Source organism: Tiliqua scincoides, chromosome 8 (genome assembly GCF_035046505.1).
Source record: "Tiliqua scincoides isolate rTilSci1 chromosome 8, rTilSci1.hap2, whole genome shotgun sequence".
In the NCBI taxonomy this organism is placed as follows: Eukaryota; Metazoa; Chordata; class Lepidosauria; order Squamata; family Scincidae; genus Tiliqua; species Tiliqua scincoides.
The window spans coordinates 57,415,085-57,441,816 of NC_089828.1; the positions used below are offsets into that span (position 1 = coordinate 57,415,085).

A 26,732-nucleotide genomic window follows, 5' to 3' on the forward strand; every position below is an offset into this window, starting at 1 on the left:
AAGCTAAGCAGGGTCAGGCCTGGTTAGTACTTGGATGGGAGACCGCTTGGGAATACCGGGTGCTGTAGGCTTATACCATGATCTCGGAAGCTAAGCAGGGTCAGGCCTGGTTAGTACTTGGATGGGAGACCGCCTGGGAATACCGGGTGCTATAGGCTTATACCATAGTCTTTCGAGACTGAAGGTTGCCAACCAACCAACCATCTGAAGACACTAACATGAGCCATATTGTTTTGCATCAATGTGTGCAAGAACGAGGGTCATGTCATGTCATGGTACCTGTGCTGGACTTAGACTTGGAGAATCCAGGTTCAAAGCCCTGCTCGGCCAGGGTCTTTGGTGGCCTTGGGCTGGTCACTAGCTCTCAGTGTCACCTACCTCACAGGGTTGTGGTGAGGTCCAAGGGAGAAAAGGAATCATGTGGACCACCCGGAAAGAAGGGAGATATAAAAATGTGAAAAATCTGTGGGTCTTTTTCTGAGGACTGTAAGTACTGGAGGAGATGCCGGGCTGTCTGGACATCTGGGCGACCCTCAGGGGCTCTGTCAGCCCTTCATCATCTGGGATGCAGATCTAGATCCATGCAGGGATGGCCCCAAACAGGCCCTACGTTCTGAGACCTAAACTTTGGCCTTGACCTGTTATCATGGTTGCTCCCGAGTTAACGAGGGGAGGGCTGGTGCTCTAGCAATATGCACCAGTTTCCCCACTGCATGTCGTGATCCCAGGACTGGAGACCCATCAATATGAGGAACATTAAAACCAGTTCATGCTCCTATTCACAGGGAAATAAAGTCTTACTAGAGCTACTAACAGTATAATACCAGTACTAAAGTCAGTTCAATCTAATATCCATGTTACAATTAACTTATGAGTGCGACTAGAGCTAAGAGCCTAATACTTCCTTGTCTAATGCATCTTCTATCTCTTCAGCAGTAGCTTCACCTGCAAACCCCCCCCCCCCAGTGACAGTGTGGGATTAGCTGGCCGCCTTTTGGGGCCGAGTAGGAAATTTTTCCACCCACCCGGATTGGCCTGCAGGTGGCTGGTTTTTCGCCTACTCTACACTGTCGCACTGGAAGGGCACTTTTTCGTGAATTAGGCTCGAGTCGGGAGCTGGTGCCACTAATTAGTGTGGGAGCTGCACTGCAATTCAGTTGCAAGTTTCTGCAAAAACTTGTCAATAAAGCCATGGCCAAAGTTTCACACCATTTCCTGTGTCCTGGCTCTTATTTCTGGGAATGGGTGCAGCTGAACATCCTGACAGATCTCAGGCTGTTCTCTGTTACTGAGCAGTGCTGAGTGTAAACTACGGGTCTTGAGTGTGAGTTTGCAGAGAGACGGGAGCCAGAGGGAAGCAGTGTTCGAACCCTAGAAGATCTCCATGGCCCGGTCCTTCCCTGGGCCTGTGATGCTGATACCAGAAAGTGGTATAGCTCTGCAAGGGCTGTACCACTTCAGGTTTCAAATGGGAGCCTGAACATTTGAAAGCTGTCCTGTGCTTAAAAGTACGTCTCTGGGCATGATGGAGAAGAACTGAGAAAGTGGTGAAAATTGAGGGCTTCCCCAGGCCTCCAGCTCTGTGACTCTTGGCTGTCTGAAGGTCTCCATTCCACTCCAGAAAGTGCCAGAGCATTCATGTCACCCAGCAGTGAGTGCTCCACCACACTCCATAGCGGGCAAGCAGTGCAGGCTGTTCTTCTTCAGAAGACTTGTGGGCTGTGACTCTGATGAGTCTGGCTCAGGAGAACCGTGCTAGCATCCCTAGTTTGGTAAAGACCTGGCCTGAGTGGGAAGCCTTTATAGACCTTCCTGTTCCATTGTCAGCCTGAGTAGGCAAGCCCAGCCTTGAGCCTTTGCCTTGAGATAGAACCAGGCAGCAGTTTTGCCACCTTGGCACAGAGGACAGCTGCTCACAGATGACTCAGCGAAGGTGCTTGGCTCCAGCCAAGCAGCCCCTAGCACTAGTTTACCCAAAGTGGCTTCAAAGGAGGACAGGCAGACGAAAACCACCTCACCCCCCGCCCCCCCTCGCTCTCACCTCCCTGCATCCTGGAGACTGGCAGGTGGAGGCTTAGAAGCGGGTTGGCCCATTTGGCCAAGGCAATCTACAAGGTTGCCCATGCCAAAGAAAACAATTGGGAGCCTCGGCGGAGCACAGCTGCCATAGCAGATCCTACTATTACAGTCCCGCCTCATGTCAGCCTTCCATGATTGGGGCTTAATTCGCTCCCCCTTCCACCTCCCCAGCCGGTGCCTGTGAGAGAGCCGTAGGGGCATGCCGAGCGTGACAAAAGGTGGCTCAGTGCAGGAAGGTGGAGAGGGGGAGTCGTGAGTTCCGACTTCACTGCTGCCCGGTGAAGTGCAGGATTCACTTTGGGGGCTGGCCTAACTGCACAATTGGGCAATTTCAATCCCCCCCCAAAAAAAATTCCACAGATTCAAGCAGGGGCATCTCTGTGTGCCATTGTCACCCCCACACCAAGATCACTCCCAGTGTTCCCGCCCCGTGGCATAGCTAGTGGGGGTGCAAAGTGCTAAGTTTTGCAGGGAGCCTCACCGCAGCATGCAAGGGGCCTCTTCCCCACCCTTTCCGAGCCATTCTGGGTGCAGGGAGCAAAATGGAGGCCTGTGAATGGCTCTGAAGGAGAAGGGGAGGGGCTGCTTGCACACTGCGGTGAGGCTCCCTGCAAAACCTAGCGCTTTGCACCCCCACTAGCTATGCCACTGTTCCCTCCCCATTGCAGGTATTATACCTTGCTGTAGCTCTACCAAAGTCACTGTTGGCAGAGGGCAATCACCAGTCTCCTGCCTATTTTAAAGCCAGATCAGTCTGTTCTTTAAATATGTGTGTGTGTGTGTGTGTGTGTGTGTGTGTGTGTGTGTGTGAGAGAGAGAGAGAGAGAGAGAGAGAGAGAGAGAGAGAGAGAAGTGTGAAATGACAAGCCACACATTGTGTTGTGCCTTTGTATTCATGCATGTGGGTTTACAGGCAAGTGTGCTACAAATCTCCTGCCTATTTCAAAGCCAGATCAGTCTGTTCTTTAAATGTGTGTGTGTGTGTGTGTGTGTGTGTGTGTGAGAGAGAGAGAGAGAGAGAGAGAGAGAGGTGAAATGACAAGCCACACATTGTGTTGTGCCTTTGTATTCATGCATGTGGGTTTACAGGCAAGTGTGCTACAAATCTCCTGCCTATTTCAAAGGCAGATCAGTCTGTTCTTTAAATGTGTGTGTGTGTGTGTGTGTGTGTGTGTGTGTGTGTGTGAGAGAGAGAGAGAGAGAGAGAGAGAGAGAGAGAGAGAGAGAGAATTCATACTCATGCATGTATTCATGCATGTGTGTTTACAGGCATGTGTACTACAAACAAGATGTATTTTGGAGAAGTCATCATAGCTAAACCAGATTACAGGTCTGTAGAGTAGATATAGCAGTAGAATCAGTCATTTCCAGGTAGTCCTAGGAAACCGTGAAGCTGCCTTCTCCTGACTGAGTCAGCCTCTGGGTCCATCTATCCCAGCATTGTTGCTATACAGACTGGCAGCAGCAGATCCAGGGTTGTATAGAGAGGTCTTTCCCAGCCTTACTGAAGCTGCTGGGGATTGGACCTGGAATTTCTGAATGCAAAGCAGGTGCTGGCCCACTGCATTTCAGTCCCTCCACAAAAACCACATGCCATCCAAAGGCATATATATTTCTAACTTGTGCCAGTGGACCTCTGCAACAAGGTTGAGAATACCATAAATAATCAAGTCAGGAAAAAGAGTTTTGGAACAATATTTAAGTTGGCTGAGATGTCCATCCTGGAATTGCAGAAATCAGCAATTTACTAGCAATGGCTATTTTCCCCATGTCAGATTATACTTTAAAGTAGTTGGTTTGTGTTGTTTTTTTTAAATTGTCATCAGGTTACCACCTGGAATAGGGTTCACTGCAAGTACAGAAAGTAATTTTCCACCAGAGCCGATCGTTCCACCAAAACCAATCTCTTGCTAACCTTTGCTGAGTGATGGAATGACAGTCCTGGTATGGCACAGCAAGGTTGATTCACCGACCCCAACAGGATTGTCAACTTTTGATTCAAAAATTACTATCTAGTACCCCATTCCAAGATGAGATGGGTTCTCAGTGGAGCATGACTCTCCTTTCTGGTGGGTAAGGAGCTTCTGCTGCTGCAGTAGACAACAGCCATGCAGGCAGTGGAAGGGCACAGATTATATTTTGCCAAGGATCTCTCCAAATCTGGAGCTAGCCATGACCAGTGTTCCTGCACATAAAAAGTCAAGACTCACATGGGCTGTAAAACTTCTCAATCATGTTCTGATTGTGGAAGGAAGGGGAAGATCTCACGTGCGCTTGGGTGGGGAGAGAGTTCTAGCATATTGTTCTACAATGTAAACATCCTCTACCAGTCTTTGGGAAGACCTTCTAGGGTAAGAGTCACAATTAGTAGCTGGATGTAGGTGACACTTTGATAAAAATGATGACTATCCTATTACAGGTTGTGGAGCCGGGTGTTGAAACTTCCAACAGGTCCTGGGGGCGATCCTTAGATCAAAGCAAGGCCCGCTGGAGGTTCATAAATAGACTTGAGTGTTCATTACACCAAAGCCTTTCTTTCCCCAGTGAGGGAAGAGAGGACAATGCTTTTCTGTTTTGTTTTTTTTCATCGACCTCTCAGTGTTTAATAAAGGAAAGAGAAGAGGTTAAGGAACATCACGGCAGCCAGTAAACCATCTGGTGAACATTAGAAGTGTCAACAAGTCACAAAAGAGCTAGTTCATCAAGAACATTCCATATTTAGACCGCTGACAAGAACAACAGAAAACGAGAATATGCGAAGGCGAGAAGAGGGGGGAAAGAACACAAATGAGATTTCAGCATTCACAAAAAGGGACACCGAGTGTCATGGTTTCAATCTCACGGCGATTGTTTTGCACACCCCAGCTCCACGGCAGTGGCCGACTGCTTTCTTGCCAGGTCATCGCAATGTCCGTTAGTCCTTCTCCTCGCCGTGTGTGATGACGTGGACGAGGTTCTTGTAGTCAAGGTTACCAGCAGGATCTGGAGGAAATGCAGTAAACGCCTGCTTGACCTGAGGAATGATAAGTAGAAAATAAAGGTTTGGAAGGACAGCACCCTTGGCTATGCACACAGACACATGCAGAATTGCAAGCAGCTCCAGGTCCTCGAGGGCCTCATTTATACATTCCCCCTAGGAAAACAACAGCAGGCTGGGTATAGGCCATCTGCAGTTTCAGAGACAGCATGCTGGGAATGGAGAGGGTTTCTGCCTTCAGGTCCTGCTGATGTGATTTGGCTGCTGTGGAAAACAGGTTGAGATCCATCAAGGATCTCTTGAGGAAACTGCTTGGTCTGTTCCCAGCAGAACCCCTGTCAGATCCTGTGACCAGGTACACTGGGATATCCCAAGGGGAGCTGGTGGGGCTGCCGTACGTATCTATGGCTCGCAAAGTCAAGGCGTGCCTGCTCCGTACAACCCAGGGTGGCCCAACATATGGCCCTTGGGCCACAGGCGGCCTGTGAGGCCTCTTTTGGCAGCCCTTGAGAACCCTGCCGCACACACCCCCTCCTTCTCCTCTGCCTGCTTCTCCTGCTGTTGCCTTCTTCGGAGTGAATTAGGCGGCTCAGAACCCAGAAGTAATTGGCGGTGGCACCATCACGTCATCACCGCCAATTACTTCCGCATTTGCACCCTGGAAGTGGGGCCGTGGCACTGTGGCCCCCTTGGCGGTGAAAGTTGGACCACCCCATTACGACCCCCTTACCTCTTCTTCAGAGAATCGATCTGCCTGGGTCATGAGCATCTCTTTCATGCTGGTGGAAAAGAAAAGCAAAGGAAGCGTTTTGAGGACAACAAAGCACAAGCCTCAGGGCTGTGGCAGGCTGACGCTACTCTTGAAGGCAACAGGGACTTGGCTGATGTGAAGTTATTGGGTGTGGAGAGGAGCTCATTCCATGATCACTGAAGGGACAGCAGAGCTTCATTCCTTGATGTGCACCTCCCAGTCACTCCAGCTGCCACTTCACTTGACCTGCAGGAACATCTCTGGGTGGGCCAGGAGGTTTCTGCTTAGGAAGAACCTCTCTGTGAAAGTGACTGGCAGTTGATTCGGGACAGACAAATGGAAGAACTGCCAGCTCCTCCCCCATAGCCAGGCTGCCAGCAAGGACATCTTCTCCTGAGTTTTCTTTCTCACTGTTTAAATACCCCTCTCTGCATTATGTACATGCATAGGAGGACAGCCCCTCTCAAGGGGCCAAGAAACATGACCTTCATGTTGCTTTGGAAACAATGCTGCCTTCTTGGTCTCAGGAATGTCCTTCCTCCCTCACTCGGGTCTCTACTTCTTGTCCCCATCCAGGGGCTCTTTGAGTGTTGAGTGTTGCCTCCCCAAATGGCCTCATTCATTTCAGACAAGGAATTCAACTGTCACTGAATGTACCAATGACCACCATCCTTTATGGCTTCAGAAGTAGAGTGACGCCCACCTATGTTTAGGGGAAATTTCCTACCCCCCTTCCAAACACTTTTTTTTTATTTTTGCAAGAACTCTACAGTTAGTGGCGCTGCACATCATCCCTTTTCAGACATGGTCACTGGCTGCGGGGTGCATGACACCCCCGAATGAGTGCCCCATTACGATGTCTTTCCTATTGTTCTTGTCAAGCACAGCCGGTGTAAACCATTGGTCCAAAGTGATAAGTGGGTAGAAGCCCTGATTTTTAGTCCTTCCTGAATTTAAAACTTACCTGGGAGTCTCACTGAAATCATCAGGACATTGTTGAGAACCGCACTATGACCAGGCAGCGTTCAGAGAATCAACGCATGCCACAAGACACCACAGGCTGTGTTCTATGTGCGTTAATATCTGCACGTGTTGTGACACGTGCCAACTTCTATTATCAAATACCATTCTTGGGATTCATTTGCAAGCACCACAAAATCTATCTGGGGTAACCAGAAACATTTTGCTTTTCCCTGTTGCCGAATGAGGGTTAAACAAACCCATGGGGCAAGAGGGATCCATCTCTGGCTTCGAGCCATGATGAGCCTCCACGTTCAACAGCAGAAGGCTGTTGGATGCCAGGTGTCCAGAGCAAAGAACAGGGGAGGGCTGTGGCCATTGTGCCCTTCTGGTGAGCTTTCTGGAAGGATCTACTTCGTCACAGTGAACAAGAGGAGGCTAGAGCGGGTGAACCTTGGATCTGTTCCATGCGAGCTTACGGTCTTAGCAAAAGAGGATTAGACACATGAATGGGGGAGGAGGAGAGCTCTACCACAATGGCCAGGAGCCAGGATACACCAAGGTGGAAGCTGGATGTTGAGAAGCTGTTTAAGTCTGAAGAACAGACAGCAGAAGAGGAACCCCTCCTGTTTACAAACTTCCCAGAGGCATCTGGCTGGCAACTCTTGGACACAGGAATGGGACTATTGGGTGCAGAGCCCGTATTGTTTACATTTCATGATTTGTTGACCCTACTCTGGTTTGCTGTGCATTTTTGTCCCTGCACCCATCGGTCAGCTGCAGCTAACCCACTTGTGCATCCAAGGGGGCCCTGCCACAACCCAACTGTTAGTCTTCAGGGCACTGTGAGACTCTCAGTTGCGTTTGCTTCCCAGGAGTCTCATCCAGCAGCTCCATCAGGAGGATGGAGGGAGCAATGAGGTTTGCTGTTGCAGGCATCTTCCTTTTTCATGGCTATACAGTGTTTTTGGAAAGAATTTGGAGCGAGGGCTGGAGGGGGGCAGGAGGAGCTAGAAGATCAAACGTGACTACAAGCTTCTGATGCACATCCCAGCAGCCTCTGGCATCACCACACATGGGAAGGCCCCAGCAAAGAACCAGGCACCGTTTCCATTATTTATTTTATTGGGGAAGGAAGGAAGAGTCAAATTTTCCAACATGAGAAGCTGTGTGCTTTTTTCCCCCTTCAGTTGTTGTTTTCCATATTAATTGTTTGTCGGGGGTGGGGGGGTGGGATAAAAATACCAATGAAAGAACATCAAAGGTTTTCCAAATGAATCTACAGAGACCAGGGCCCATCAGCCTTGAAGTGGGGCGCCAGCTGGACTCTTTCCTGGGGCCAGTACCATGTCCTCCTCAGGGGTCTTCCATCTCAGCCTCTCACCTCCATCCAGCAGCTTGCAGCTACAACCATTCCGCTTTGCTCAAGTCATGTCACTCCTTAAATTCCTTCACTGGTGTCAAGTCCTAGGTCCAGCACAAGGCCCTCATACACCTTCCAGACCCTCCACAGCTTGGCCCGGCCGCTGCAGAGCTCGGAGCAGGGCGAAGAAGTGACCACATCACCACCAATTACTGTAAGCCACTGCTCAGAACAGCCACTTCTTCACCGCACTCTGATTTCTGCAGTGGTTGGCCCACTGCAGAGCTTGGAGGTAAGCTCTATTCCCTGGGAGGTAAGTAGGCTGGGAGAGGGAGACAGCAACTGAGCCAAGGTCATCCAGGGAGCAAAGCAGCTTGAGAAGAGACCTGAACTCAGCTCTTCCTGGTCCAACCACTCCACCATACTGTTCTTGTGTTCCTTACTTGTGCGTAAGCCCCATAGATCTCTATAGGACATTGCAACCTGAATCTCCGACCCTTTCTAAAAGCTGTACTGGCTTTTTTGAATCAATGGATGAGAAGGATTTTGCCCATCTCACCTTCGAAACCACAGAGGGTTGTGTGATCTCTGTAAAAATGGTGAATGAAAACAGCGACATCACGCTGGAAATCAGCTCCAAGGCCTCCAAGTGAGTGTGGAGTTTGCAAGCAAGAAGCGAAAACACACAGTGGAAAAAATGAAATACCCTGAAAGGCTGTTCCTTAGCTGGAAACATCAAGCATGGCCAGATCTGGGAGGGGTATCCCAGTGTCACCCTCTCCCTCTTCTTTTTTAAATAGGCAGAAGTATTATTAATTAATAGCAATCCTCATCTTGAAAGGGATAAGACTTTCAAAGCATTGGGTGAGCCCACTCTAGAAAATTATTAGAGTCAAATGTCTCGTCTTAAGGAAGCTCAGCCTCAAGTATGGTCATGGAATTGATTTAATGGTTTGTTCTGCAGTGATCAACATAACCCTCGGGTCTAGTAAGCAAACATTCTGTTCCATTGTGTGGTGGCTGATGCAATTGTCTATTAAGACTGGGCGGGTCGGGCGAGTGTGTCTTTGTGTGTCTGTGTGCTGCAGAATTGTCCTGCTTGAAAAAGGTCACACACACACACACACACACACACACACACAGAGAGAGAGAGAGAGAGAGAGAGATGGACATACATCCCAAACCCATCCAGGTTATATAGCAAGTGACAGGAACATTGTGCCCTGGACAAATGTATCCTGGTCCAATATATCCCAGTATCGGACATCTGCGTACATATATATATATATATATATTTACATATAGACACGAGACACAATCATCCAGGATGCATATACCCTAGTTGTCAGCCAGTCTGCATGGCTTCCGGTACTTTGCACTGACATCCACTCTCCACAGAACAGCAGACTGAGCGGCACACTGCGCAAACAGGATTGGACCCTTATAGAATCGTGGGATGATAGAGTGGGATAGGAACTTGAAAGTCTTGCGGTTCGATCCCCTATTCCATGCAGTCCACCTTCTTCAAGGAATTGAACTGAACCCAAACCTAACACCGCAAAGGATCTGAAATCTTTTGGTTGCCTTGAAGTTGAACTGGAGCTTGTTTGGGGAATTAGCTCCAGTTCAACTAGTTTGGGGAATTAGCTTGGGGAATTAGCTCCAGTTCAACTTCAAGGCAACCAAGAGATTTCAGATCCCAAACACAAACAGTGGCTCTTGGCTCTGAGTAACTCATTCAATAACCAGGCACCCAATGCAATTGTCCACGTAACAGTTAGGTGGATGATATGCACTGAATCAGTACAGGCAGTGAGGAAATTACAGGATTTCATGGTTCAGCTGTCACCAAGAATTTGAATTCTGTGGTTCTCTTATCAGTCACTGATTACATGCAGGATAAATTCGATGCTGGGTTGGTAAATCACTGCTAATCTCCTATGCCTGCTACCCGGAAAAGACAACCTCCACAGGCGGCTGGATAAAATCAGTTGTCCAGACTATGCAAATTGCTTAGGAGAAGAGTCTGAGGACAGAACCAGGATGAGACTCATAGAGAGCTTTTCATTGTGTCCAGCTGAGGAAGCAGAGACTGCTGTCTTGAAGCCATTTGTCCCAGCCAACGTGACAACTTTCCATGCCCTCACAGAAATTGGACTACAAAGTGTTTGAGCCACTGAGCATTCTGAACCATTGCAGAGCCCTGCCGATCAACATCAGAGTCTTCGTCACCCCAAGCACCGTACATTAGAGACTGGCGGCAAGATGTGAATCTGATGAAAGCAAAGGGAAAGGGGGCAGACAGGAAATGTTTTAAACTTACTAGTCGGCTTTTATGGAACCTTTTCCTTCTCGGTCGAAAACCCTAAAAGCATTCAAAAGGATCTCTTCTGTATCTGTGCCTAAGAGGGAAACAAGAAGACATATATACTTAAAATGCTCTTTCTGATCTTGCAGCAGCTGGTTCACACATGCACGTGGGTCTGGGAGAACTGGGAGGTACCACAAACCTCCCAGTTTGTCCCCTCTGTCCATCTGTGAAGTGTTGGATGGTGTGCACTTTTAGGCTGCAAAATCAGGAGGGTACTGATCCCCTGAGCACCTGCTTTGCAGGCAGGAAAATCCGGGTCCAGTCCCGACCCAAGCAGGACTGGGACAGATCCTGGAGAGACACTGCCAATCAGTGTCAAGAATACTGAGCTAGATGGACCAAAGGTTGGTTCTGTAGGTTCCCCCCCAGCATCTGACTGTAGGTACAGTAATTATCACCCTTTGAGTTTCCTCTCCTTGATCACAAGGGGAAAATAGATCTGTTTAGTGATAGACTTCTCACTGGATTTATTCTGCAAAACAAACTTTGGTGTGCGTGTTTTTAAAGCATCTTGCCCACTTCCTTAATTGGCTTAGCGGAGGGTAAGTCATTTCGTAGCACAATTATCCAACCGAGAAGAACGGAGCTGGCAAGGAACTTGCAGTGGCAAGCCTGAGACCTGTTCCTGCTGGAGCCGAGGCCAGTGCAATAAATTTGGAGTCAGAAGATCTCCTATCGGGCAAAATTAGTTGTGCTAGAAATCGATTTAAAGCCATCAAAGGTTTGCCGGGGTGGGGAAAAGGGAGCGGCCGGGCTTGTATGGGAACAAGCTGGAAACTTTGAACAACAATCTATATTCCGATGCCAAATGAACAGCTAACGTTGAGGAGGGGAAAAAAAAATAAGCATTCTGCGTTAATGCCAACCACATGGCTCTCCTTTCAACAAGGACTTGGAAGAAATGTAATTTGTGCACCACATAGCGATGCTACCCAGCATCAAACAGACCACTTTATGTGCCAGCTAATCAATAGAGAATGCTTGCCACATCACCACACTTCAAAGCAGGGAGGGCGGAAGGATCAGAGAGGACATTGTGGTGTTGTTTTCAGTGAGAAGGCAGACGAAAGCCTCCCCCAAGCTGAGGACTTTTAAAATGTGTTTTTTTGGGGTGCATGTTGGGTGGAGGGAAGGAGGCTGGCACTTAGTGATGGAACCAGTGGCCTTGCTATGGGGTGCAGGGGATGTGGGTGACATGCACAGGGGTGGGGGTGTGACACCACTACTGGCCAAAATTTTTAAAATCTTGGTATTTTTGAACAATAGCAGCATGCTATACATCAATCGATGTGTGATTTCATGCAGGATGCAATGAAAGAAACCATGTGCAAATATCTCCATTATATCCAAAGTTATAGCCAAAAAACCTAGGTGTGGGGCAATGGTTCAGCGCCTTGCCCACTGCCCAGGGCATTGCCATGCATGGGAGGAAGTCCATCATGGGGATGAAGCACTGGACTCCCACTGGCGCCAGGGAACTGAGACGGTTGGAGCACAAGGAAGGGACGTCCGTTGAGCCCCCCACTCTCAGGCCCCTGTGGCCATCAGAAAGGAGATCTTGCTCTTTCAATCAATTTAACTTGAAAATTTCAGGTGTCAGCTGATTCGTCACGTTTCCTCCCACGTTTAATATTGCAAGTTGCAAAGCGGTAGCTTTTCCTGGCATGGAGGACTCAGGAAAAGTTTCACTCTTCAATTTCTGCAGGCCGTACAGCTGGGAAAGACACCCGGGCCCTCGAACCATCTGAGAAGTGGGCCATCTTTGGCCAGGCAGATCTGTGCTCCCCACCACCCATCTGTCACTGACTGCCCCTCACCTTTCAGCTTCTCCCCAAACATAGTCAGAAAGACCGTGAAGTTGATGGCGCCTGGAGCCTCCTTGATCATTGCCTCCAACTCTTCGTTCTTGACGTTCAGGCGGCCTGCAGGTCAACCACATTTCTGTGATGTTTAGTGATAAGTTAATGCATGCAGTATCATCATCATCATCATCATCATCATCATTCCACATGGTTGGGAAAAGCAGTTTTCTCTCCTCCGAAGCAGTGCTGTTCCCCTGAATTGGAGCACATCCCGAATTTGGTGGAGACCTTTGCAGAAGCTCTTTGCCTCTTGGCAATGAACTGTCAGTCTCACTTTTTGTGCCTTGGACACAAGGTGCCCCTTTTCAGTGGTGTGCTGAATGATTGGGCAAGGGCATGAGGTGCTTGCAGTTACCTAGTGCTGCAAAAGTGTCTCTCAGGTCAGCCTTGTCAATGAAGCCATCTCGGTTTTGATCCATGATCGTGAAGGCCTTTGAAACAAAATAAAATCACCAACAAAAGCAATACCCTCCAACATTCAGCAATGAGGACACACATATAGCCCTCCCTAATCTTATTCCAAGGATTTTCGTCTGAACTTCGGCCTCTGCTCCCACTATCTGACGGTTGATGTTCTAGAAAAGGCTGTGCAGGGATTTACAGACCCAGTCCAAGTTGTGGTAGGCAACCCGAGAACAGTCTTTCTTCCAGCTCGGGGTTCGATAAGGCTCGGCTGTCATCCAAGACGTTTTGAGTTAAAAGCCGGAACCATTTGCAGCCCAGAGGGTTGGCTTTGACCCAACTCCATACTGGGCAGGCTGCTAGTTTAGTCAGGAGACTTTGGGGTGGCTTAACAATGCTGCTAGCCAAGAGGGATTTATGTGTTGGGAGATCATTAGGCACAACAGATAGGTATGGATTCATGAAGAAACATTTAAAGGTCTGCTCTGGTATCCTGCACATAGGAAGGCTTGCATGTGAGGGACCATGTGCAGCTCTCTATCAGGGCATAGCGACCCTGACAAATATTTGTCCCTCCTTTTGCCTTGGTGGGAATTTTAAACTTTTCAGTGTGAATTGCTAGTAGTGGGTACTACTTGAGGGTTCAGCTTCCTCCATCTCCAGGTTCTCTAGAAGTTGAATCTAATGGTGTTTTCTTGTTATTCACTAGATTTCTCGTGATTTCACTAGATTTCTTTTGCTGCTTTGTAGGTTGTTTTAATGTGATCCTGTTTTAATCTTGTCAGTTGATTTACGGTTTTTGTGAGCCACGTTGAGTTTTATTTCTAATGCTTAGCAAGCTGGGGAGTGAATTTTCGAGAATAAATGAAACCAAAAAAAGAAAGGCGAGGCCGCTGGCCTCTGGCCTCTGGCGCTTCTCAAGCACCACAGCATCATGCACGGGTCTGGCCCCAACATGAGGTCAGCTGAGGCGATTGCCTCGGGCAACAGACTGGTGAGGGATGTCCACCTCCATCTGCCCACTCCCGCTGCTACTCCTTAGATTCAAAAAGGAAGAAGAGAATGGAGAAAAGCAAGTGTGGAAGAGAGTGGTGGGTGAAAGCATCAAGGAGAAGGCAAAGTGGAGGCAGCTGGAAGGCTGGCAAGGTCAGCGGGACAGTTGTGAGATTCTGGGCCAGCCCTGAATACATGCCAAAGCCCAACAGAGTAAGCAGGGCTCTCAGTCAACCAACTCCAGCATTCAGTGGACAGAAAAACAATCTGGCAAACCCAAATTATTTACAAACCAGAACAGATGGTCCCTGCAAATCACTTATTAAAGAACATCCTTACAATTAAAGCTTTATTCCCTTAATCACGCCAATTAATTGATGAAAGCTTGCAGCTCTAATGTCGGGCTGTGTTTATTTCAAAGGGGGAAGCCAGTTCTGCTCGTGGCGGTGGGACGTACAGGGGGGAAAAAAGTCTAAGAAGACGGTTGCGGTCCTTAAAAAGAACGTACCTCTTTAAATTCCTGAATCTGGCTTTGGTCAAACATGGAGAACACGTTGGAGCCGCCACCTTCCTTCTTCCGCTTTGCCACTTTGGGGGCCTATCAAGTGAAAAGCAAGATCACCTCTAGCAGTAGGTCATCTAACAATCAGTCTCACTGGTCCGTTTTGAATTATGGAAACGTACTTTTTTTGTTACATAAGACAGTTCCATTTTTGTCTTCTGGTTTTTGGGCCATAACCTTTGATAGAACAGAGATATTTCAACACAGTTTTTTCACTGCTAAATGACATATCGAATGGTATATAACATGATGGTGTTATTCCTACAAACCTCAATTTTAGCAATTTTGGTCACTAGTGATGCCACCTCCCCCTGTGCGTATCGCCTGGTGCGGCCCACACCTCCCTAGCAATGCTACTGAGTGGGGGGAACTAATTTGCATCCCATGAATGCATCTCAAAAGAGACAAATCTGGCCTGAATTGACCAAGGGATGATCAAACTGGCACCCCCAAAACAAAGTGGTTCCAAAGAGAAAACATCTTTGGTGCTCCAATTCTCCCACCAAGGGTCAGTGTCCCAGCATCCCGCCCTGACTTTTCACTCAGTTCTATCCTCTGCATGCTGACTTCATTTGCTCTTCAATAGCCTGTTCTTTTCCAACTTCCCCTTCCTTAATCTTACATATTTGGGCAGCCTGACATTTTGGCAATATCCCATATCTGGCATGACCACTCTTTGCATCACAAGACCTACAGCTTCCTCCAAGATTCAGCCACTAATATTTTTATGGGTGATAATAAATTCCAAGTACTGTCCAAAATGCTCCCACAACACAAGTCCATCCCATAATCCGATAATATTACCAGTGGGCACTACAGAATTCAATAGCCAAAAATAAGCCTTGTGATGGAAATTACTGCCTCCAAAAAATCTGTTAACATCCAAACAAGGTCATCTAGTTTGAACAAAATCTATTTTCTCCTGTGATGGTCTGTTCATCTCTGTAAATCTTACTGATCCGAAGTGGGATCGGAAACCACTGGTTCTTGTCCAAAGTGAATGTGCTGTCCCTATAAATGAAACCAGAAGTCCTGCACTTCTGGGCTTCATGGCACTGTGCAAGGACCATAGTGTTTATTTGGGGTTCATTCATTAATTTTTGTAGCACAGACGTGATGGAACTCAGATAGTATCAAGCAGAGATTTGGCATGTTACCATCATAAGAACATAAAAACATGAGAACAGCCCCACTGGATCAGGCCATAGGCCCATCTAGTCCAGCTTCCTGTATCTCACAGCGGCCCACCAAATGCCCCCGGGAGCACACCTGATAACAAGAGACCTCATCCTGGTGCCCTCCCCTACATCTGGCATTCTGACTTAACCCATTTCTAAAATCAGGAGGTTGCACATACACATCATGGCTTGTGCCCCGTAATGGATTTTTGCTCCAGAAACTTGTCCAATCCCCTTTTAAAGGCATCCAGGCAGTCGCCATCCCTGCTGCAGCCCAAAGAATGGATAGCACTGAGGTAGGTGAACCAATGGCCTGATGGGCAGTTCAATTCTAACAGCAGTGGTGCCACTGGGTTGTATCTGCTGCTGTATCCAGTGGCTCTGCCGGGACTGCTGGAGATCTCCTTGGGGGAAGAGGACTTTCATACCCTTCCCCCAACTAAGGGTTCAGGGGCTGCAATTGATCTTCTCCAGTATGCACTGGTTATTTTGCCTGTGCAGACTGGAGGAGCTCTATGTCAGGCATTTCAGCCCAACATGGAACATAGAATCTGACAGAGCAGGGCTCTGCCTGCCCCGACTTTCTCCCGCCCCAGTTCATCTCCTCACCCCAGAACGCCTCCCCTCCCACACCACTGCCTGGCACTGCCCCAGTATTGGCCTCCTGGTGCTGAGCGCAGCACCGACTGGCTCAGGTGCAGCACTGGCTCTGCTTGTTTTCCTGGTGCCATAAACGTGCTTCACGGCACGTTTATGGCACCCAGTGATGATGCTAGTACTGGCGTTGGGATATTATAGGATTGGGCTTGAAGGCAGTTTTCTGTGACATGCAAGTGTACCTTGAGATGCAAGAGATGCAGTCACTCCCACACCACTGAATGTTCAGGGGAGTGCGCTGAAGATTGGCAACTCTAAACGCACACAAGTTCAACAAGGCAAGGGCAACAAGTTCCCCTTCCAAGGGCAACAATACAGCCAAAATGCTGATGTGTCAGGACCAGATAAAGAAGGGTGCGTATCATAAATAGAGGATAACTGGAACTGAAGCAGATGCCAATGGAAGTCAACACAGGAAGTTGTCTTAGGACCTAGAATTCTGCCTGCTGTTTCCCAAATCATTGCAGCCTCATAGATTGCCTGGACTTCTAAGAACTCTTTGTGCTCATTGTTTGTTTGTTTGTTTGTTTGTTTGTTTGTTTGTTTGTTTAATCAGCGTGTGATGATGAAACCAAAGACTAACCCCCAGGTGCATCATCCCAGTCAAGTTATCCCCCCCCACCCCACCCCACCCCTTGATTTTTTCTGGGATTCCTTTGCAAAAATTCTTTGCATTTCTCCTGACTTTCTGGGTTAAGAAGTCAGAGAAAAAAGAAGGCTTGTGAATGGAAACAAATAAGCGGAGAACGTGAATCATCACCCCGTTTGGGGCAAGGTAAGGCTTGGGATGGCGCACGTCTTGCCTGGGTGGGGCTGTTCAGCCACGATTGATTTCTAAGTGGGGAGTGAGCATTTGTATCATGATTGATTCCAAAATCAGTGCACTCAGTAACAAGCAAGTGAATGGCAACCAATGCCTGGGAGAACACACTTTTCGTGTGTTCACGGAGAACCTTTTCTTTAAGATCTGCAGTCATTCAAGGCCTCCTTGGAGTCATATGTCTCCTTTTTCTCCCCCAGCCTTTCATCTCTCTCTCCTCCACAGAATCCCTGGCTCTTCTACCCTATTACCCCTGTGCAACCCTCCTGATTTTCCTACATTCTCCTAAGAACATAAGAACAGCCCCACTGGATCAGGCCACAGGCCCACCTAGTCCAGCTTCCTGTATCTCACAGCGGCCCACCAAATGCCCCAAGGAGCACACCAGATAACAAGAGACCTGCAAGGCTTCCTGGGAATTGTAGTTCAGAACATAAGAACAGCCCCACTGGATCAGGCCATAGGCCCAACAAGTCCAGCTTCCTGTATCTCACAGCGGCCCACCAAATGCCCCAAGGAGCACACCAGATAACAAGAGACCTGCATCCTGGTGCCCAAACTTGTCAGCTGAACAGAAGGACATAAGAAGAGCCCTGCTGGATCAGGCCATAGGCCCATCTAGTCCAGCTTCCTGTATCTCACAGCAGCCCACCAAATGCCCCAGGGAGCACGCCAGATAACAAGAGACCTGCAAGGCTTCCTGGGAATTGTAGTTCAGAACATAAGAACAGCCCCACTGGATCAGGCCATAGGCCCAACAAGTCCAGCTTCCTGTATCTCACAGCGGCCCACCAAATGCCCCAAGGAGCACACCAGATAACAAGAGACCTGCATCCTGGTGCCCAAACTTGTCAGCTGAACAGAAGGACATAAGAAGAGCCCTGCTGGATCAGGCCATAGGCCTTTCTAGTCCAGCTTCCTGTATCTCACAGCTGCCAACCCACTTAGGGCCCAATCCTATCCAACTTTCCTATCCAACAAATGTCCCCAAACCTTGAGAAGGCCCCTGTGACTCCCCATCCATAAGAACAGCCCCACTGGATCAGGCCACAGGCCCATCAAGTCCAGCTTCCTGTATCTCACAGCGGCCCACCAAATGCCCAAGGGAGCACACCAGATAACAAGAGACCTGCAAGGCTTCCTGGGAATTGTAGTTAAGAACATAAGAACAGCCCCACTGGATCAGGCCATAGGCCCATCTAGTCCAGCTTCCTGTATCTCACAGCGGCCCACCAAATGCCCCAGGGAGCACACCAGATAACAAGAGACCTGCAAGGCCTTCTGGGAATTGTAGTTAAGAACATAAGAACAGACCCACTGGATCAGGCCATAGGCCCATCTAGTCCAGCTTCCTGTATCTCACAGCGGCCCACCAAATGCCCCAGGGAGCACACCAGATAACAAGAGACCTGCAAGGCTTCCTGGGAATTGTAGTTAAGAACATAAGAACAGCCCCACTGGATCAGGCCATAGGCCCATCTAGTCCAGCTTCCTGTATCTCACAGCGGCCCACCAAATGCCCCAGGGAGCACACCAGGTAACAAGAGACCTGCATCCTGGCGCCCTCCTCCCCATCCTTTGTCTCCTCCTCCTCCTCCATTTGTGCTGTTATGTGTCCCCTTCTCTGTTATGTGCCCCTTTTTCCATGCAAGGATTTTCTCTTTCTCATTCCTTCTACCTAGAAATTGCTGTTGAGGGTCCACTTGAGTGAACAACTGTTGTGTTTGCTGCATGGCCTTATCTTTTAGATTTCCATTCCAACTGATTGTATTTCATTATCCCAATAAAGGTGACCTACTAATGCACCCATATTCTTGCCTCCCTCCTCATTTCATGCCAGTCCATTCTGTTGGGTCATGAGCCACTGCACTTTGTCCATGATTATGCAATAGTTCACCCCTGGGTGCTTGTTACAATGCCTGCTAACCATGGTTAAGTGACAAAATGATGGTTAAATGGAACTTCTACAGGGTGGTGCAGTATGTATTGCAGGCACTGAGACATGCCATGGTAGCGGCCCCTCACACTTACCATGAGAGCTATTGTGGCTTTGATGGCAATGCACAGACATTATTGTGCCACCCCCTCTGGCTATGCCACTGACTAGATGAGCCATTAGCAGGATTTAGCACACTTGTTTTTCTGCTGAGAAGAGCTGGCCTCACCTGTTTGCTGCTTCCCCCCAAATGCCATCCCTTAACGGGTGCTGTCTGAGACAGTCACAAAGGGAACACCTCATGGCCTGGCCAGCCTCACAGTCTCTCATCCCCGTCCTCCCCTCTCCTGGGAACGGATTCCATTTGAGATTGGTGTGCTGCAATCTTTCGATCCTCTCCTTTTATGGACGACATTCCATACCTCTGATCAATTCTTTTGGTCCTCCTTTTTCCAGTTCTGCTATAATTAGACGATAAAACTAATCCAAATGTCTCAGAGTATGATGTCATGACACATGCCAACAAAGTGACGCCGGGATCTCTGAGAATGGGAAAGGGTTTTGTGTTTCGATTCACTGTCGCACAGAGCCATTGGATTCATTGAAATGTGGGGCTGAGTGGGAGGAAGTTGTTTCTATGCACAAAAACGTCACAGTCTCTGCAGGGGAGCAGGCTGTTGTCCACAAGCAAGACAGTCCTGTGCCCAGCCTGCAGGAGATGGCAGAAAGAACAAAGCTAGGACCCAGGGGGCCCTGATTCGACCGGGGTGGGAGCTTGGGGATTCTGGCATAGATAACAGCTGAGCATGACACATGGGGTGCCTATACCCAACACATAGATGGAGGGATGGGTACTGACAGCTGGCTGGCTCAGCCCTACCCTCTGCCCACGGACTGGACCCGCCCACCCAATGCCCGCACATGGGTGTGAAGATAAGAATGGAGATAAGAGCTGTTCGCGTGCACTGTCTTTCTGCACAACCAGGGATCTGGATCAAGCACAAGGCAATACAGTAGCCAATTCCGTAGCTACAGACACTCCCTGGGAGCGTTCAGGCAATTTCCGCCCTAGCAGACAACACACTTCATAGCTCCATCTCAGCTCTCCCTCAGAAAGGTGGTTGTCTGAAGGACAAACACCACATTGGGAAGGAAATTCTCCCCGTGATGTAGAATGCTGGGCAGCCAGCACACTTTGCATCCTCAAGTCAGTGTTGTCACCCAGGAAAGGAGGAGACTGAGCTGCATAGAGCATTGGTAAGGGGGCAGAGCTTGCCAGCACATTCCTGTCCTGCCTTGTAGCCATCAACCCTCTCCATGGATGCTGTCCACACTGGGTTAGTGTCTCACACACAGGTGCACTCCTCAGGGACTCGGGAGTGACCGTAGCTGCCGTGACCAACTCAGTGACCAACTTGGGTTCACCACAGGCATTGGTGACCTGGTCATATCCAGACTTGACAACTGCACTGTATGGTACGTGGGGGTGTCCAGAAGCTACAGCAGCAATTTTCAACCAGTTTCATGTCATGGCACACTGACAAAGCATTAAAATTTTCAAGGCACATCATCAGCTTTTTGACCATTGATGAGGCACATCATACTGTCATGGGGAGAGGGGCTCACATCCTCCAATGGCCCTACAAATAAATGACCCTCCACCAAATTCCCGCAGCATACCTGCAGACCGTTTGCGGCACACCAGTGTTGAAAATTGCTGAACTAGTGTGCTGAATGACATGAGACATCAGATCACAAAAAAAATGTGCAGCGAGAGCGATAAATATATTAAATTAACGCATGAATGCCATATAAAACAGCTCTCCTTACTTAAGGTTTACAAATCAGTACTGGAGCTATTGATTCTACAGAGGAACCCCTTGCAGAAGCCACGCTCCACACGGAAGTTTGGCTAGATCCGAATGGATCCATTCCTGGCTCTTTCAGAACACCTGGGATCAGTACCAAGACTTTCTGCTCACCTCTAGTGGTGATACACTTACTAGACCTGCCTTTCCCAAGAGGAGCTCTGTGCACCTAGCAGTGCCCAGGAGGTTTTCCTGTTTGCCAGAATCTCTTCTTTGCCCTCACCCACTCTCTGTCTCCGCAGACCGTTGTGTGTTTAGGACTGTTCGAACTGCCTGCCTTGTAATGATTATTGCATTACTTTTGACAAGAGTGAGTGCTTTGTCTCTGCAATCCTTTGAAAGTAGCATCACGGAGCTGCCCAAACATTATGATGCTATAAAGCCGCAGTAATATTTATAAATCCTTTAAGACGTCGTAAAGTGTGAGAGGTGGGGGGGAAGTGCTGGGGTCTCTGGGAGTGGAAAACTTCCCTGCAGAGTTCGTTTAGCATAATTGCATATACATTTCCCTCTGATTAATAAAGAATGATGACTTCCTTATGTACAGACATCCTCTGTTCACTTTCATTAAGATTACCATCATTATTCAGTGGGGGGGGGGGTATTCTTTTCCTTCCTTTCTTCTGCTGTTTTCAATGTGTCTGATGCTTCCCTGTGACTTGCAACTGCTTTGGAAATGTATTTCTGAAGCACAAAGGAAAGACATTTTTAAAAGATCATTTGCACTGAAGCTCTTGTATATTATCTCCCCAGCATCCTTACGAGGAAAGGCTATGGCATGGGGGGGGGCTTCCAAATTTAGAAACCAGGTGACAAGGCAGGGCCTCATAAAAGATACACAGTTTCGAGAGAGTGGATCAAGAGAAGGTTCTTCTTCCTGTTGGAACAAAGGGTCAGCCAATGAAATAGATTGGTGGAAGATCAGGAACAGGCAGGAGAAAATGTTTCTCCACATAGCACAAAATTAATCCGTGGAATTCCCTGCCACAAGAAGTGGCATTGGCCACTAGCTTGAATGGCTTTAAAAGGGACTTTGACAACTCCATGGAGGACATGTCTGTTGCTGGACATTTGTCATGATTGGGGCTGTATGCTAGGTTCAGAGACAGCCTGCCTCCAATTCCCAGCTGCAGGGGAGCAACAGCAGAAGAGCCTCTCTCCTGCTTGTGGACTTTCTGGAAGCATCTGGTTGGCCACCGTAGGACGGAGAGTATTGGACTAGACGGGCTCCCTTGGTTCTGATTCAGCAGGGCTCTTCTTATGTTATGTTCTTACAGCAACTCTGTTCAACATACCCACCAAAGTTATCCAGGGACACATGTATACTATCCCAGAGTTCTCTGACCAGACATGGCCATCAGATGCATTTGGAGCTGTCCTTGGCTTTTATCTGCCCAGTTCTTATCTGTCTCTCCTATTCTTCAATTACCTCCCCATAACCCAGGTCTTCCATATTTTTGGCTTGTTCCCTTTGATCCTCACTCCCAGGACAGACCACAGATCAACGATTTTCAAAGTGTTTTTTTTTTTACCTCTATGGCCTTATCTATGGTCTTCACTTCTTGTGATGCAACTTCCAGCATCCAGGAGACTCTTTCAAGTCCTGCGGCTCTGCTTCTAGAGCACTGGTTCCCAACCCATAGTACATGGACCACAGGTCATCCACGAGACCATGAGAAGTGGTCCATGAGGACTCAGCGGGGAAAAAAATCACCTTCTGTCACTTCCAGCGTCTCGCCGAGTAACACTTCCCCATGGTCTAGCAGAAAAGGGCAGCTAACAGACCACCCACAGCCACAACCAACAACAAAGGCAGAAACCCACAAATCTTCTCTATAATAAATAATAAATAAAATCAATCTCTAATAAACCTTTTCTAAATATTACAAATTTAATAGTATTTTGTGTGTGCAGCAGGTTTGGGGATGGGTGGGGTGGCTACCCGTGGTCCATGATGATTCCAGGTTTTGCCTCAGGGCTCCACGAGCTCCTAAAGGTTGGGAACCACTGTTCTAGAGCAACTGTGTATAGTAAGAAATTCCCTGTTCCTCTTCCTCCACCAGCCAGAGGATAAGGGAGAACATAAGAACATAAGAACAGCCCCACTGGATCAGGCCATAGGCCCATCTAGTCCAGCTTCCTGTATCTCACAGCGGCCCACCAAATGCCCCAGGGAGCACCCCAGATAACAAGAGACCTCATCCTGGTGCCCTCCCTTGCATCTGGCATTCTGACATAACCCATTTCTAAAATCAGGAGGTTGCACATACACATCATTGCTTGTACCCCATAATGGATTTTTCCTCCAGAAAATCTTTATTCTGGCAAACAGGCAGACCTAATGGATAGTGCTAGAAGCACAGAGTTCAGCAAAACACCAGACTAGCAACATCTCCTCAAGAGGTAAGCAGACACTCTTGATCAGTTTCATCCAGGAATCCCTGGAGTTTGCAGCTCCAGCATAGAGCGACCCAAGGAGGCTATTTTTCTAGGGCTGAAAACTGCCATTTCAGACAGGCTAATGCCACAAAGATGTATTAATAACACTTCCTGCCCACTTGGCCAGCCCTCCCCAGGCAGCTCTTATTAGCCACAATGGGCAAGGCTTGAGTGAGCGCATGGCTGGCCACAGACTCCTAAGAATCCTGTTCATGTTCTCAGGCTGTCCAGATAAAACAACTGGACAAACCGTTGCAGAGGGTACATCGACAGAAGCTGTCAGTGTGGAACCCGAGTTGCAGTGGATGTGAGCAATTTTATCCCCCAAGTATCTAACACAGCAGTTTTCATTTACCTCTGTGGTCTTCTCTATGGTCTTTACCTCTTGTGATGTCACTTCTGGCTTCTGGGAGACTCTCTCAGATTCTACAGTTCTGATTCTCGGGCAGTGATTCCCAACCGCCTGCCCTTTTATGTCAGGGTTGGAAAACGATGGATGACCCATAGGTGACGGTGCCCCTCACTTCTGGGTTCACCCCACTGCCACAACCAACTACAGGGTGGTAAGAAGCCCCATAAAAACCCCTTTCTTACCTCCCTGTAGCCATCGGCGGTGGCAGTGGGGAGAACCCAAAAGTGGAATGTGCCGTCGCCTATGTGTCACCGCTGGTTGCCACCCTCTTTCAAACATGATAATTGGGAGGTCCTGACCCCCAGGTTGAGAACCACTGTTCTAGGGCAACTGTCTGTAATAATGAATTGTCTGCGGAGCCATTGAAGGAAGAGGGACAGACAATTTGTTACTACGGACAGTTGCCAGAGAAACAGAACCACAGAACCTGGAAGAGTTTTTCGGTGATTTTTCAATTGCTGTACTTCAAACTCCCATAGTACACCTGTGGATCTTTCCTGGCACACCAATGTGCTGCAGCACACTGGCTGAAAACCACTGGTCTAGCAAACTGGTCACGGCAGGACCCCATTGGTGTCCTTCAACCCACCTGAGGTCCAAGATGTAATAGAAGTAGAATAACTCAGAGCAAATTCTCTGGACAACTCTCTGTAGCTGCAGTGGTGGCAGAGAAGTATACCTTTGCTTCCAACATCACCTCAAAGGGTCTATAGTTCACACTCAATCAGATTTGCTATGAATTTTCCTTCACCCTTGTTCTAGATGTCTACCTAGACATTTCATTGCTAGGAACTCTCCATAACACGAAGATGGCAAATGTCTTCAATGGTGAGTTCCTCACTGGGAAGGAAGGAAGGAAGGAATTGCTTGCATCAAGAAGGTGGAAATGATGCAAAATCAAACCCCAGATAAATACAATTTGTCCACCTGAATTCCCATTAGGGAAGAGAAGAGAGGAAGAGACAGAAAGCTTACCATGTTGAAGTTCTTCCCTTTACCTTCTCTGTTAACCAACCAGCCAGCCAAACAACCCAAACACAATGCTATTGTCCCTCTATATATAGGTTCATTCCAGAGTAAAAATATGCTCGCTCCAAGTTTAGACAATAGATACAAGACCGTCAATGTGCAACAACTGGACCTTGATGCCGTTCCAAACATTTGCTGCCCACTGGTAGCTTAGCTTCCATAGAATTAACACAGCACATGGGATACAGTTGGTTAGCAAAGCCACACCAAATCTGGGGGGGGGGGAGACTCTTTCACAGAAGCACAGGGACTTTTCGCAAAGTGAATGACAAAGCACCCAGTTCTTCATGAGGCAGGGCAAGGGAGAAAGGGAGGACGTTTTCACAAAATAGGAGAGAGTAATTTTGCAAGTAGACATACATTTTGGGCAATTACTACTACTGTATGTGTGGAATTCATAGGGTCTTTGGGGCTTGTCGCATACATTAACTCTGTTATGCTTGCAACAACCCTGGAAGGTGGGTTAGTATTAGCCCACTCATCAGGGATGCCTCCACAGTTGGGTCCTTGTGAGGCATGTTCTGAAGGTCTTTAGCGCAGAAATGGGGTTGCTTTTGCTCAATTAGCTAGAAACAGAATTAAGATGGAAATTCTGTACAGTTTTTAATACAGAGCCATATCATTGAGAAATACCCTTCCCTCCAGCCAAGATCTGTTTATAATATTAGTTCAGAAATAAGTTCCCATTCAACAAAAGTCTGTTGAAGCCCATTCAACAAAGGTCTATTGCAATGTTAATTAAAAGCTTCCTCCTTGTAGATTCTGTCTCTTCTGCAGCCTTTTTAATGCTCCAGTAGGAATTGACATTTAGGGCGCAATCCTAACCAACTTCCCAGCAGAGGTAAGGACAATACAACTCCGAGGTAAGCGAACAAACATTGCCTTACTTTGAAGAGGCCTCTGTGACTGCCCCACAACTACAGGATGAAGCACTTGCCCCACTCGCACAGCTATGCCAGTACTGGAAAGTTGGTTAGGACTGCACCCTCAATCTGTTAATTGTCCCTTGAAAAGGCTCGCTGAATCATAGTTTATTCTTGGTTTCTGTGTGTGAGTGACAAGGAGCTAACTACCAATGTCTTTTCTTTTACCTTATATAAAAAGGAAATTAATAATTAAAGCCCCTTCCCACCCAGAACAGGAACAAACAATAAAACGCAACTAGAGAGACTAATCAGGGAGAATTAACAGGTTATTCACCTGTAATCCCAGTGCTGTGCTCAATGGGAAGCAATAAAAGGTTAGAACCTGCATGCATGATGTGTTTAATTAAAGTCCCACCGCTCCTTAATGCTTTACCAGTTCACACTGGCTAGGCTGGTGCTGAAATGGTCTTTTATTGCTAAAAGGGGGGGGGGAAAGTCCCACAAACCACCACAAATCAGGTCTGAAAATCATAGAATCATAGAGTTGGAAGGGGCCTGACAGGTCATCTAGTCCAACACCCTGCCTTAGGGGGTTAAAAGAAACAGGAAGACAGCATACAACACATAGGAATGCAACAATTCATCAAACATGTCTGTTTGGTTGGCAACCTTCAGTCTCGAAAGACTATGGTATAAGACTACAGCACCCGGTATTCCCAGGTGGTCTCCCATCCAAGTACTAACCAGGCCTGACCCTGCTTAGCTTCCAAGATCAGACAAGATTGGGCATGTGCAGGGTAATAGTTGCTCCATTAAAAGGGAGTGACGGGTGGCAGCAATTGCTCACTAGATAGCTAGTGTGGAAGTAACCATCCTGCACAAAAGGATGATAATCTACACTGCTATTCAGTGGTGTCATCAGGGTTTGCATCACCTGGGGCAGGAGACCAGCATGTCACCCCCTTGATGAACCTCCTCCCACGCAGTGGGCAGGACAACACCCTGGGTGGTGGGCAGGGCGATGCCCCATTGTCCCAAACCCACTTTTTTTTTTGCTGTAACTTTTGATAGAATAGAGATATTTCAACGCAGTCTATTTCATTGCATTCTGCATTAAATTATACATTGAATGATATATAACATGATGGTATTCTTCATAAGAACATAAGAACAGCCCCACTGGATCAGGCCATAGGCCCATCTAGTC

At 48.0% G+C, this 26,732-nt stretch overlaps 1 protein-coding gene and 1 pseudogene across 2 annotated transcripts; both read right to left on the reverse strand.

Moving 5' to 3' along the window:
* Window positions 1-4,719: 4,719 nt before the first annotated feature.
* On the reverse strand, window positions 4,720-24,653 carry MYL10 (myosin light chain 10). 2 transcript variants are annotated; one of them, XM_066635096.1, is made up of 7 exons: window positions 24,606-24,653; window positions 14,267-14,356; window positions 12,719-12,794; window positions 12,319-12,423; window positions 10,454-10,532; window positions 5,787-5,835; window positions 4,720-5,092 (listed from the first exon to the last, which is right to left on the reverse strand). In XM_066635096.1, exons 1-7 carry the CDS (start codon window positions 24,606-24,608, stop codon window positions 4,994-4,996), a joined length of 501 nt encoding a protein of 166 aa, XP_066491193.1. In that variant the 5' UTR covers window positions 24,609-24,653; the 3' UTR covers window positions 4,720-4,993. The 2 variants fall into 2 exon arrangements, with proteins under 2 accessions (XP_066491193.1, XP_066491194.1); XM_066635097.1 differs by lacking the exon at window positions 24,606-24,653 and adding an exon at window positions 19,141-19,183.
* A 1,567-nt stretch (window positions 24,654-26,220) lies between these two features.
* LOC136659556 (5S ribosomal RNA) lies at window positions 26,221-26,340 on the reverse strand (annotated as a pseudogene).
* Between the last annotated feature and the right edge of the window lie 392 nt (window positions 26,341-26,732).